Source organism: Caretta caretta, chromosome 4, assembly GCF_965140235.1.
Source record: "Caretta caretta isolate rCarCar2 chromosome 4, rCarCar1.hap1, whole genome shotgun sequence".
Taxonomy (NCBI): Eukaryota; Metazoa; Chordata; order Testudines; family Cheloniidae; genus Caretta; species Caretta caretta.
Genome location: NC_134209.1, coordinates 99,717,454 through 99,730,805, shown reverse-complemented (window position 1 = coordinate 99,730,805; position 13,352 = coordinate 99,717,454). Strand labels below are relative to the sequence as shown.

The 13,352-nt window shown below is 43.9% G+C and overlaps 1 protein-coding gene across 4 annotated transcripts in view; it reads right to left on the bottom strand.

The window, feature by feature from the left end:
• LOC125635899 (cyclic nucleotide-binding domain-containing protein 2) overlaps window positions 1–13,352 on the bottom strand; it is an 82,109-nt gene that overhangs the window by 33,557 nt on the left and 35,200 nt on the right. For all 4 annotated transcript variants that reach the window (XM_075127912.1, XM_075127913.1, XM_048848246.2 and 1 more), the window contains exon 7: window positions 13,202–13,266. In XM_075127912.1, the coding sequence (XP_074984013.1) occupies window positions 13,202–13,266 (65 nt within the window). The remainder of the gene's footprint in view (window positions 1–13,201; window positions 13,267–13,352) is intronic.

The window sequence follows — 13,352 nt, the reverse complement described above, 5'->3', positions numbered from 1 at the left end:
CATGCACATGTTCCAACCAGTGGTGGCACTGGCTACTATGCTGAGTACGGTGTGGGGAGATGGATCCCAGGCCCCGCTCCATACCAGCCAGTGCTGCAATGCCTCCCCTTAGCAGGGCCAGGGCTTCTAATCACTGCATTGTTAGCACATCTGGGTAAGGAAATTGTATGGCGGGCCATGAATGCTCATGCAATTGGGTTAGGGATGTAGGAGGAGGTGTGGGCTCTGGCTGGGGATGCGGGGGTTCAGGTGTGGGAGGGATGAAGGCTCTAGCTGGAGGTGCGGGCTCTGGGGTGGGGCTGGCGATGAGGATTTGGAGCATATGAGGGTGCTCCAGGCTGGGACCAAGGGGTTCAGAGGGTGGGAGGGAGATAAGGGCTGGGGCAGAAGATTGGGGTATGGTGGGGTGAGAGCTGTGGCTGGGGGTGCAGGCTCTGGGGTGGGGGCAGAAATGAGGAGTTCAGGGTGAGGGAGGGGGCTCCAGGCTGGGGCAAGGGGTTGGGATATAGGGGTGGAGGGTGCTCCGGGCTAGGATCGATGGGTTCCAGGGCAGGAGGGGGGATCAGGGCTAGGGCAGGGGGTTGGAGCAGGGGAGAGGCTCAGGGACGCAGTTCCTGGCCCATGGGAGCTGCAGGGGCAGCGCTTGTGGTGGGGGCAGTGCGCGGAGCCCCCTTACTGCCCCTAAACGTAGGAGTCAGAGGGGGGACATGCTGCTGCTTCTTGGAGCCACGCAGAGCTGTGGCATGAATGCGCAGAGTGGCCCCCAACCCTGCTCCCCAGCTGGAGCACGGGAGCAGGGCAAGCCCCAGACCCCACTCCCCAGCAGGAGCTCGAGGGCCATATTAAAATCAATTGGTGGGCTGGATGTGGCCCACAGGCCATAGTTTGCTCATCCCTGAGCTATAGCCTAGTTAGGGAGGTGGAAGTGGGGATACCTGCCTCTGCCTCCCTGCTATTGCGGGTGGAAATCACATTGTTGGGCTAATTTTAAAATTTCCATGCAATCCCTGAAATTGCATTTTTCCCTTTTGCACAGAAGAGGTTACTTACCCTGTCCAGAAACAAACATCTCGAAGAGTTTTAGTCCCTATGGGTGCTCCACTTCAGATGTGTATGCACTGAGGAGCAATGGCATTGGAGGATAGACATAGAGGAGATTCCTCAACCATTAAATGAGGAAGATTTCTCCTAGAGATTGATGGCTTAGACCCCCTATCGAACAGACCTTCCAGCACTTTCTGTTGATGGCAGTGGCAAAGAGGTCTATTTCTGGAAAAAACCCAGATGAGGGAATATTTGTGTAACCCTTCTGCCCGTCAGAGTTGGCAGCAACAAGGGCCGGGTTCAATATCTAGGGGATCCATTCCAATAACACAATGCAAACTGGCTCGAGCCCCCACCCAGTGACCTGGGACAAATATATACCACCCCCGCTGGGCGCCTCCAAGAGGCAATACTTCCCCTCTCGCAAGCACATAGTCTGAGTGTAGCAAAAAGCCTTTTAATAACAGAGAGAAACAATGTGGCATTATGTTGGGGAAACACCACCCACAGGATTCATAACACAACCCATGAGCAAAAACCCACCCCAAGCAAATTTGGGGCATGCCCTTTCCGTTTGGTTCTTGAGTCCAGCAACCCCAAATCACCCAAGTCCCAAAAGTCCAATGACCCAAAAGTCTCTGTCCCTGGTCAGGGCAGCCCCAGAATTCGAAAGTTTATCTGCAGAGCTTTACCTCCCAACCTGGGTGGAGATGGGGGGGGGGGGGGCGGGAAAGAGAGGTAAGGGGCACCTTATATGATCTGAAGCTGACCGCCCCACAGCTCCATAGGCCTTCGCTCCGCTCCACCAGCCGCCCCACGAACTGCTTTGCTTGGCTCCGCTCTGCAGCCCACAAGCAGCTCCCGCCATCCCACGAACTGCTCCGCTCTGCGTCCCACAAGCAGCTTCCACCGTCCTATGAACTGCTCCACCAGCCTGTCCACAAGGCGCTCCAGCCATCCCAGAAACTGCTCCACAATATATCTTCAGGCTTCCCCACTACTTAACACAACACTCAGTGATTTCAGCTCTTAGGTGAATTCAGCTTGTAGTAGGGGAGCCTCAGTGCTGGTACACCATTAGCCCAAAGTGAATTCAGCAGCCTGTAACTAGACTCCTAATGGAATCAAAATTAGCTCCGATATTCCACAGTGGAGAGAGGAGGAAGTGCAATTAGCATGTAAGGCCCTCACCAAGGGGCCCATGCCACCGAGTATTAATACTTGTCCACAGCCTCTCTCAACTCACACAGTTTTGGAACCCATGACCCTTGCCTAGCGAGTGCTACATAGTTGATGGTGAGTCCCTCCATCATAACAAAAGGCCCAGTACAGTTCCAAGCACAGTTCCCATAATCAAGGTAATAACAATTTACTCTTCCTGCCCCAATAACAGAGACACTGGGGATCCCACAGCAGCCAAAGTGACCATTTGGGCAGCTATGGCCTCATTCTAGGCGGGGTGGGTGTGCCTATGCAAATGAGATCGGCACCTGAAGTTCTTTTCCACAACTTGCCGCACCTCACCACCAGATGTCAGGGTGGAGCTCATTCTGACACTGTTTACATCTGCTTGAGGGTGTTGATCTCCCTCTCGCCCTCGCAGAAGTTTCTGCTCAAACCATCAGCAAGACGACCCAGTAAGCCTGAAGTGCAGATGAAGATTTGCTGAGCTATGCACCAGTTCCATAGTTTTATTGCTTCTGCACAAAGTGAAGGGGATCTTGCTCCTCGACTATTTGTATAGTACGTGGTGGCTGTGTTGTCTGTCATGATGTTTCTGGACTGGCCCTTGATCATGGGAAGGAATGTGTGCAGACATATCTGATTGCTCTGAGCTCCAGGAGGTTAATATGAAGAATGGACTTTTGGGCAGTTCATTTGCCTTGAACGGTGCGCATTCAAAATTGAGCTCCCCCTCATGAGAGATGCATCCAATGCCCTAGTCAGAGAGTGGGGAGGTGGAGCGAAGGGGACTCCAGCACAGATCTTCTCCAAGTCATTCCACCAACTGAGCAACATCAAAATCTGATGAGGGATTGACACTAATTTGCAGACTGTGTGTGTTAAGAGTGTAAACAGTTCTCAACCATTCTTGGAAGCAACATAGGAGCAATCTGGCTTGAAGTGTGACAAAATTGCAGGTTGCCATGTGACCTAGGAGCCACAGACAAGGGTGTTTCTGTGCACTCATTTGAGCCTTTGAAATCTCATTCTTCAGTGTCATAAATCTGTCAGTAGGTAAAGTGACTGTTGTGGCATCCGAGATGGCTTCTACAAACACTATTGATTGGACTGGTGTCAAAGTGGACTTTTCTCTGTTGACTTCAAGTCCTAATTTGTCAAATAAGGTCATAGCTTTCCTTACTGCGGAATTAACTTCATTGCTTGATCAGCCAATTGTCGATACATGGGAAGATGATTATTCCTAATGGATGTAGTTAAGAAGCTCCTACCACCAGAACCTTCATAAGGATGCTGGGGGCAGTAGAGAGTCCAAAGAGCATTCTATATTTCAAGTACTCCCTGTCCGACCATGAAGTATAGAAACAGGGCCAGATTAAGACCTTTAGAGGCCCTAAGCACTGAAAAGATTATGGTGCCCCCCCATATGTAATTCAAAATAAAAATACTATACCGTAAAACAAAATTTTATTTTTCTAAATGACACAAAACTTACATGTATGCTGAAATTAAAATAGCTTCTTTCTAGATTTTCTGATTGCAAAATTCTGGATACGTTCATCGAAGCTGACTCGATGAAGTATGTCTGCTTCCATACACGACAGGGAAAGTGAATCAAGTCTGTCCTGACACACTGCTGTTCTCTGAGTGTTTTTTATTCTTTTCAGCTGAGAAAGAGAGTTCTGCAGAGCAGTTAGTAATCATCAATGTTAGAAAAATACATAATGCGATCTCTACATTTGGAAATACACACTGTATTCCATCTTTCAATATTGTGCCATGAAGATCAATGTGACTGAATTTCATTTTTCCTGTTTCATTAAATTTTGCGCACATACAACAGTGGAACTGCCATACTTCTCCACAGAGATTCACGTTCACGTCAACAGGGTATGAGTCAACTAGTTTTTGGGAACCTTGTGAATATTGTGTGTCAGATAAGTCCATATCATTTAGAAAAGAAAATCTACTTGATACTTCTTTGTACACTTCATCTCTCCTCTCCATAAAGAGCTTCAAGTGTATCAATTATAGCGTAGTAAATATATACATGAAATGTGTCTCTAGGATTCAATGCTGTTTCTGTTGCACTGCTATCGTTTCACTTGCGGGACTGGGCTTCTTTGTAGTTAGTATCAGGCAAGATATCTTTTGATATGTCTTCAAATCTTTTGAAATCAAGTATGTAAGAGGTCTGCTAATGATTGACAGAGGTCTGCACATGTTTTCAAATCCAATTGTTTTTCTTGGAGAGCTTGACTTGTGTGGTAAAAAAGTGTTGTAAAATATAATTCCACATGGTCAACATGAATACAAACTCTAGTTCTTGTGTCTTGTTTGCAATGTTTTCTGCCTCTTGTGTAGTTTCTCCCTTTTGTGATTGGTCTTCAGCTATACTTTCTAACGCATCTACAATCTTTGAGTAGGACTCCAGAATTGCACTTGTTGGCACTGCATGTGCCTCTCAGCAAGTATTAGAAAGAGATTTCAACACATGATCATTGCCCAAATATGTTTTAAGAACTGCCCATCGGTGTGTTAAGGCCGAGAAAAATGTATAAAGTAACTGGACTGTTGAGAAAAAAAAACTTACTGCCACCGGACATCAACCAACAGCACTGCGGATAACAAGACAGAGAGTGTGCAGCACATGGCATGAATATGGCATATTTTTTCTGTTCTAAAAGCTTCGTCTGCGTTCCTCGATAACGCCCTGACATGTTGGCAGCGTTGTCATAAGATTGACCTCTGCACTTTGAGACATCTATTTTGCAAACTTGGCACAGATAATGCAGTACTTGATTTGCCATTTCTTCACCAGTGTGACTTTTCAAATTGAGGAATGTTATAAATCATTCAACTGGTTTTCCATCTGTGGGAGGCACATATCTTAGTACAATACTCAACTGATCAATATGTGAAAGATCAGGTGTAGAGTTGACAGATTAACTGAAATACCCAGCAGTACTTATTTCATCCACAATAGCCGAATGAACTTTGTCACTCATCAGACCAATGAGTTCATCACATATTGTCTTGGATAATTGTGATGTGTTACCTTTGCCAGCATTCCCATATTTTGAGATATGACCTGCTAAAAATGGGTCAAACTGAGCCACAAGCTCCAACAATCCCAAGAAATTTCCATTCTGCAATGATCCAAATGTGTCATTTGATTCCCAGAAAGGCAGACCACGTTCAGCTAATGTTTGAACAGCTATAATACACTGCAAGACATGTTGCCAGTATTCATGCTCCCCTTTAATTTGTTTTTCCAATTTTTGTGTCAATCCAAAGCCCTGTCTTCAATTTAAATATGTCAACATTGAATCTCTGTGAGTCGTGCTATTTTCATGTCGTTCAATTAAAACAGTATTCTGCCAGTCCCTAAATCCATCTGCAGCAAACCGGGATGTTGAAGGTTTATATGCAAAAAGTTTGCAAACAAAACAGTACACAGACCCTGTTGATGGTGAACACAGTAGCTATTCTCGAGTGTATTTCTCACCATTCACTTTCATGTAGAAAAATATTTTTTGTGGACAATATCTTGTTTCTTTGCCATTGGTAAAAGTCCGATGTGATTTCTCAAATGGCCCAGTGTGGTGCTGACAGTCATTGGGTCCACGATCTAGCCAGTAAGCAACATCATCGGTACTGAAATCAACCCACATACCAGGATCTTTTCTCCTATTATTGACAGCATGAGCAGGTTCAGTCTCTGACACATCCACACCTTCTAGAACAATGTCTGTTTTACCACCAGGAGTAGGATGATGAGTTACAGTCTCTGACACATCTACATGTTCTGGAATGGTGTTTGTTTCACCAATAGAAGAAGGATCAGTCTCTGAAACACCTACAGGTTTTGGAACGATGTCTGTGCTACTGAGAGAAGATGTTGCTTCTGATGTTTTCGCTTTGAAAAATGATGTCAGCTTTGGAAGATTTTGGAAAATTTCACTAGTTTGTTTCTTTCCTTCCGCCACTTTACATTTCTGTGCTCCACTCAGTTGGTTACTTTTCATCCTGCCCCTTATCTCAGTTATCTGAACTTAAAAAAAACCAACGATTTTTTTGTATATATAAGAAGAAAATGAATCAAGTACGTATAACTCAGAAGAATATATCAATAATAAAACAAATGTATTGCAATACATGACAGGATCTGATTTCCTCGCATTATTTCAATCTATGTTAGTAGGACGCCCCCCTGGTTTAGGTGGGGATAAGTAATAAAAAGAGAACAAAAAATGGGGGAAGAGTGTGTAGTGGAGTGTAAGGAAGTCTAACAAAGTTCCGATTTTTCCCATGATGACTACTTAGGTGCTTTTTTTGAAATATTAAATATCAATTTTTTTCAAATAAAAATCTCTTTTTTTTGTGCCCCCTGCTTTGCTGGTGCCCTAAGCACGTGCTTAGTCTGCCTATTGGGTAATCCATCCCTGCATAGAAACCTCTTGCGAGATGGATAAATCCTATAGGTAGGGGGCTGCAAACAACTCCCCTCAACCAAGGCACCAACATTTACTTTACAATCAAGTATTCTGTAGTTGCTGTGGTTATATTTTGCAATCAGAGCTTGGTAACTGATTATTCTAAGTTGCACTAATGAAGATGAGTGAATCCTGCAACCAAATAGGCTCAGGTGTCTTTGGTCTTTATTGTGTGGGGTGGCTTTAGAATGGTGTTACCTATTATGACACTAAGCACCCCTGTATTCCCACCCCACACACTACTGTAAAAACCTTTGTACAAAATATCCCTTGTGAGGTATCATTTGAAAACTAATAACTCAGCTGTAGCTCACAAAAGCTTATGCTCAAATAAATTTGTTAGTCTCTAAGGTGCCACAAGTACTCCTTTTCTTTTCACTGATCATTAATATTCTTGTATGGTGTATGTATGTCATGGATATTCAAAGTTATGGATAGATGCTATAAATATGACTAAAGTGTATGTAAACCAGACTTGCCAGCAGGAGCTGGTAAACAGGTCTGCACTAGACAAAGGAATGTGTTTTCCCCACCTGGGAGTTACATCCAAAGTATTTTGAAAGACAGTGGGAATTTATTTACATATTGGGTAAACAAACCCATCCAGCTAACAAAGGGTGGAGGCAAACCTTACACTAACAAGTGGGGGAAAGGACAGCATGGTGTCCACACCGAACAGGATAGAGAAGCTTGGTCTGGGTTTTACTTTTCAAAGAATACATTGGAAAGGTTTACTGGTCTATAAAGACAGGAAGGACTGAACCTCAAGTGCTAAGCAACTGAAGGTATACTACATTACTGTATTATAAAAGTGTATAGAGATATCTTTCTGAAAACTAATGACACACTGGTGATTAATATCATTGTGAAATGTATGTATTAATACTACATAAGGAATTATGGATCCTCATTGATACTAGGCTGTAGTCTGCCCAGGCAGGAGGGAATGTCACAGCTCTCTAATTGCCTTCCATGTAAGTTAAGAATGGTAGAATCAGAAACAACGGAAGCCCCATTTACATAGAAATCATACAGAGAGATGGGAAGCCCACAAGAAGGGAAGAACAGCATGAGGTCATCCTGCCTCTTGAAACAAGGTCATTGAACTTTGGCATCCATCATTAGACAGACAAAAGGACAGAGCTGAGAAAGATGGGTCCTTCAACCAAGGAGGGGTAGAAGTCTGTGGAACTGAATATAGGTAAGAAACCTGTGTAGGTAAAGGTCTTTCACCTAGAAAGACAAGGGAAGCCAGTACTTTGTACTTTTGTGCAAGGTACTGACTGAGGGAAAGTCAGTCCTGGCTGGGAAAAGAATGCCTGGTGAGAGAAACCATCTTGAACAAAGCCTGTATCTTGCTAGATTAAGTTTTAGATTTTTAGAAGCATGTTTTCACTTTTATTTGCTTTTAATCCTTTCTAACTTTATTCCTGTTACTTACCATCATTTAAACTATGTCCTATTGTTAATAAATTTGTTTTATTTTTACTATAAACCAACTCAGTGTGGTGCTTAAATGAAAGGATGTATTTAACCTAGTTAAGTTAATAAGCTGTGATGTGCTTTTCTGTCTTTACAAGAACAAACCACCCTAATTATTTCTCTGAACTGTCCAGGATAGGGCTGGACATTACAGAGCACATGGTTTGGGGAAAATTTGGGACTGGGAGCGAGCTGGGGTCACTCTACAAGTAATAACCAAGGTTGGTGGAAGCCAGAGTATACCTGGAGTGTTGCTGGCTGTCTGTTGGGATCAGAGTCTGCTGGACCAGGGCTGCAGCTATATGCAGATACCTGCATGCTTCTTGGCAGGCTATAGGCATCCCAGGCAGGGAATTAAAGTAGAAAGGCATTGTGAGGCAACCAGGGGTACACAGTAAGAGGTGACACAATCCCTTACTGGTCTGGATTGCACACTGAACCCTGTCACACCTATTAAGTTTGTTCACAGCATCAACCATGAAGGAATTGGGTGCTGGGTGTATGAACAAAAATTCTGCACTTTTGGCAGGAACATAATACTTTTTATCTACCCTTTTACAACTTGGAAGCCTGGTGACCAGGGTTGCTGGATTGTTTTGGCAGGTTCAAGTAAAGCCTCATTTATGTGCTTACCTGACCAGAGGTGGCAGCATGGAGAATGTTCAAGAGTTTATGCTGAGTCTCATGGACCTCCTCCAGGGGGATTTGGAGGGAGTCAGTGGTCCTCTTCATAAGCTCCTGGAACTGCTTAAAATCATCCACATATGAGGGGGAGGGAGGGATCACCACCTCATTGGGTGAAGAGGAGGAGATGTCTGTGATGTAGCGTCCTCAGCAGCCCTTTTCTCCTGCTCCTCTAAAGATTCCTCCTGTGACAGAGATGTGGAGGGACATGAAGAGCAGATAATTGCTGCCTCTGGCACTCCCCAGGGTGTAGCAGAGTGCTCTGGAAAACTGTTGCCGATAAGCAGCCCACAGGTCCCCCCAATATGGCAACTGAGGGAGGCCATAAGGAAAAGGAGGTACCCAAGATGCGTCCCTCTTTATTCCTCCTGGTATGACTAGAGTCTGCCTGTGTTTTGGAGTTTCTCTCTCAGAAAAGATCTCAGCAGAGGTAACTCTAGGTTGGTGATCACATGAGCCTCAAATGGAAATCGTCAGAGAAGTTATGCTCCTCATAGCCCATGGGAGGGACAGTCAGAGGTGGTTTTTAGGCAAGTTGTCTGTCCTTTCTAGGGGTACTGGGGAGCAAGGCTGTACCGGAGAATGATGTGATAATGGTGACAGATGAAGCTCCAATACAAAGTGTCTTTTGCACCCATAGCAGAGAGGACTCAGATTCATCAAAAACAAACAAGTCCCTGGATAATCTAAACTCCCGTGGTACCAGGTGAATCTGTGCAGCAACCTGGAGAGGCCTGGCAGTGAGAACTAGTGATATTGATGGTGACTTTGGCTCCAATGGCACCGGTCAATCAGTTTGTGATTTCAACTTGGGTATGGTAGATAACATGGAAGAAGCAGAGGCTGCAGCCAGTACCAGCTTCTTCAACACAGAGTCCTTAGAGATCCTAGCACCACGATCCTAGCTGGCTGGTACCAGGGCTGGCTTCAGTGTCAAGCGATGCTGAGTACAATGGGACTTAGAAGTACCTGAAGCCTTAGATGAGGAGGGACCCTCAGTACCAGGAGAGCTTTGAGCCTCAGCAGTACCCTTTTTGGGATGTGAGCTCTCTGGAGCCGCAGGTCTCTGTGGTAACCTAGGCACCTCTCTGATGGTATCTGGAGCTCCTCTTTCTGGAAGTCTTGGTACTATCTCCCATGGTTCTCTCCTGCAAAGATCTAATGGGTGAGCTGGCTGCAGAGGTATTGTGTTCACTGGAAAACAGCTGTATAGGGGGGTATCAGGGCCTGGGTCAGAGGCAGGTCAAAGGGAGTGTACCATAATGAGAAGCCCAAGCCCTGTTCTTTCTAGACCCACTCATAAACCCTGAGCAAAATTTTACACTTAGATGGGACATAGGTATCCCTTAAGCAGTGGATAAAGTGAGAGTGACTGCACTAACTGGGATAGGATCCCAGCAAGTAAGGCAAGGTACAAATCCAGGTATTTAGGCATAACCCAAGATAGCCTCCTTCAAAGGAAGGAGAAAAATCGGGGGAGTCTCCCAAAGAAGTCCCCCCTCAAAAAAACCTGCTAATATGGATAAAAAAAACCTAGAGAGAGCTAAAAGGTAAAACCTAAAACCAACAATAGTTAAACAAGAACAGCTATTCCCTAAGGTAAACTAGCTAAGAAGAAGGCACTGCAAAACACTCCGTCTCAGGCCAAGGCTGTTGAAAATGAACTGATGGCAGTTTGTCCCACATGGCTCTGTATATCCTTGGTACAGGGCACAAGGATAGCTAGTGTGCATGTGTAGACTGAATGGGCATTGTTACCAAACGTTTCCAATCAAAGGCACATGGAGTATATGCGCACCCAAAATGGAGCACCTATTAGGGACATTACTTGAAGAAGAACAATACAAGGAGAGGGGGAGAACAAATACAAAAAGCATAATTTAATCTGGAAAAATTTGGAAAATAAAACAGCAATGTCCTAAAACAAACATTTTGGAAAGACTTGTCACATACCACTGCCTACAAAATGAGCATCTGACAGGTAAATTAGCTCATATTACCAAAAATACATTCAAAGCAATAAACCAGAGGTTCTCAAACTGTGGTCCACGGACCACTGCTCCATTCAGGTGTTCCGTGGATAGTTCCCTCTAAGATGCACACCTGGGCGGCCGCACATCAGAAAATGAAGGGCCACCCACCTAATTAGTGGAGCCGCGCATGGGTAGCTCCACTAATTAGGTGCCTGGACCCTGGAGAAGATGCGCGTGTAAGGTGAGGTGGTGGCCTTGGGGGGGAATAGAGGGTAGGTGGGAGGGGGAAGTGGGGTGAGAAGAGGGGATGGGGAGGAATTTGGGACATGCAGGGCTCCGGCAGCCAGAGAAAGAGGTGACTTTCCCCAGCTCCAGGGCTCCGGCTGCCAAGAGAGACAGTGCTCCTTCCCAGCCCCAGCTCGAAGGCTGCTGCAGTAGGGGAGAAAGGGAGAGACCCCCCCAGCTCCTTCCCAGCCCCAGCTCGGGGGCTGCCACAGTGGGGGAGAGAGGGCACATCCATCGCGTTAGAAAGGTAAAACAACTGATATTAAAATATGAGTTGTGTGCTTTTATTTATAGAACAAAAAATGTTTATTTTTATTAAGTTTTTTTTATACAGTACTTTTATCCAAAGTGCTTTATAATAATTAGCTAACGGGACAAACAACATTTGGAAAGCTAATTAAGTGGTCCGCTGAGACACTCAGCAATTTTCAAGTGGTCTGTGAAAAAAAAGTTTGGGAACCACTGCAATAGACAAAGCCAAAAGATAATGTTTATTCTGGAAAGAAATTAAAAACAAATGTTTTCAAACAATGGAGGGGTTGAATAAAGCCTTCCAGAATTTCAGTTTGGAGCCAGCATTTTATATTCAGTCAAATGAGTTGAAACTGCTCTGTGTTGCCAAACCAGCATTTGTCATACAACTTCTTAAAGCGTACAATACTAATAGCTTGCCTCTATACAAGCAAGACTATATTGCAGGTTCTAGCAGGGGCCTAGTAATGACAATATGAAAAGAAGGCAGACAAATGATGTTGCTAATGCATAGTCCCTCATGCAATTAGCCAAAGTAAATGGTGATTCAAAACAGTAGTTTAAGTTACACACATGGTTGGAAGTGTGTCAGTAAGCAGGCATGGGTAGGAGCAACTGATATTCAAATATGGCCAATTTTGCACACTCAGTGAATACCCGATTAGTGCAGGATAAATTGCTTTATCATTTAAGCCCATTAAGGCCAGGTCTACATAGAAAATTGCATCTGTCAAACTAAAGATGTGATATTAAGGTGATTTAGTTAACCTAATGAAAAAGCATGTCTGAACATTCTTAATTCAATTTACAACTTGCTTATATTGGTTTAGCCTGCGTTGACAAATTTACAGGCACAAGCTAAACCAAATAATCAGCTAAACTACACAGGGGTTTGTACAAATTTAACTAAATCAATTATAATCCAACTTAATTAAACTGATGCAACTTGTGTTTTTGAAGCTAACACTTCTTTCCTGATCCACATGTACCTCAGTTTAAATCATCCATGAATCTGGTTCTATGTCTCATGGAATAGGCATCAATTGCATGCCTTTCTTGACTTCTTTCCATTTATACTGGCATAATTGACCTCAAACTCTGACCTAGAAAGTGCAAATAAAATAGATAAATGATAAAAGGAACAAAAGGGAGTAGAATGAGTATAGCAAGAAATAGGTATAACAGGAAAAGCAGCTAACAGGAAGATGCAAGATAAAATAGTCCATTTTTACATACCCCTTCTAGCTGATTTTCCCTCTAGATCCCTCTTTGTGCTTCTGATGTGTAAAATACATTCATTTTACATATCCACTGAATACCAAATTGGTGCAGGTTACATTATATCATCACTAAGTTACAGCCATTTTCCAGCCCACTTACACTCTACATGTAACTTGAGTCACCAATCAATTTATCCCAGACTCTTCCGTGGGATATCCAGACACTTCCATGGGAGTGGTGCCAGCTTACCCCAGAGATAAATTTATCTCAATATATGGATGGATGATGGATCCATAAGAAAATCTATCAGCACCCTCCTGTCTGTCATTTAAGGCCTGGTCCAAAGCCCACGAGAGTCAGCGGAAAGACTCAAATTAACTCCAATGCACTTTAGATCAGACTCAATTCATATAAATGCCAACAGGGGGGAAAAAAAAGAAAAGAAAAGAAAAGAAAAGCTAAAATACATGAGTATTTTATGAAACTCTCATGACAAAGTCAAATTGAGTCAGATACAACTGAATTCCAGACATCCCCACTACTTTATCTCCAATATCCAACATTTAGGGAAAGAAATTTTACCTTAGAAAGTTACACGTTGCGCGGTATTGTTCATGTAGTAAATCTGCAAGAATACAATCAAAATCCTACAATAAAAGAGAGAGAAATGTGCATCTGAACACAAGCTACAATTGGAAACAAAGTATCAGTATCCATTAAACTAGATACAAAC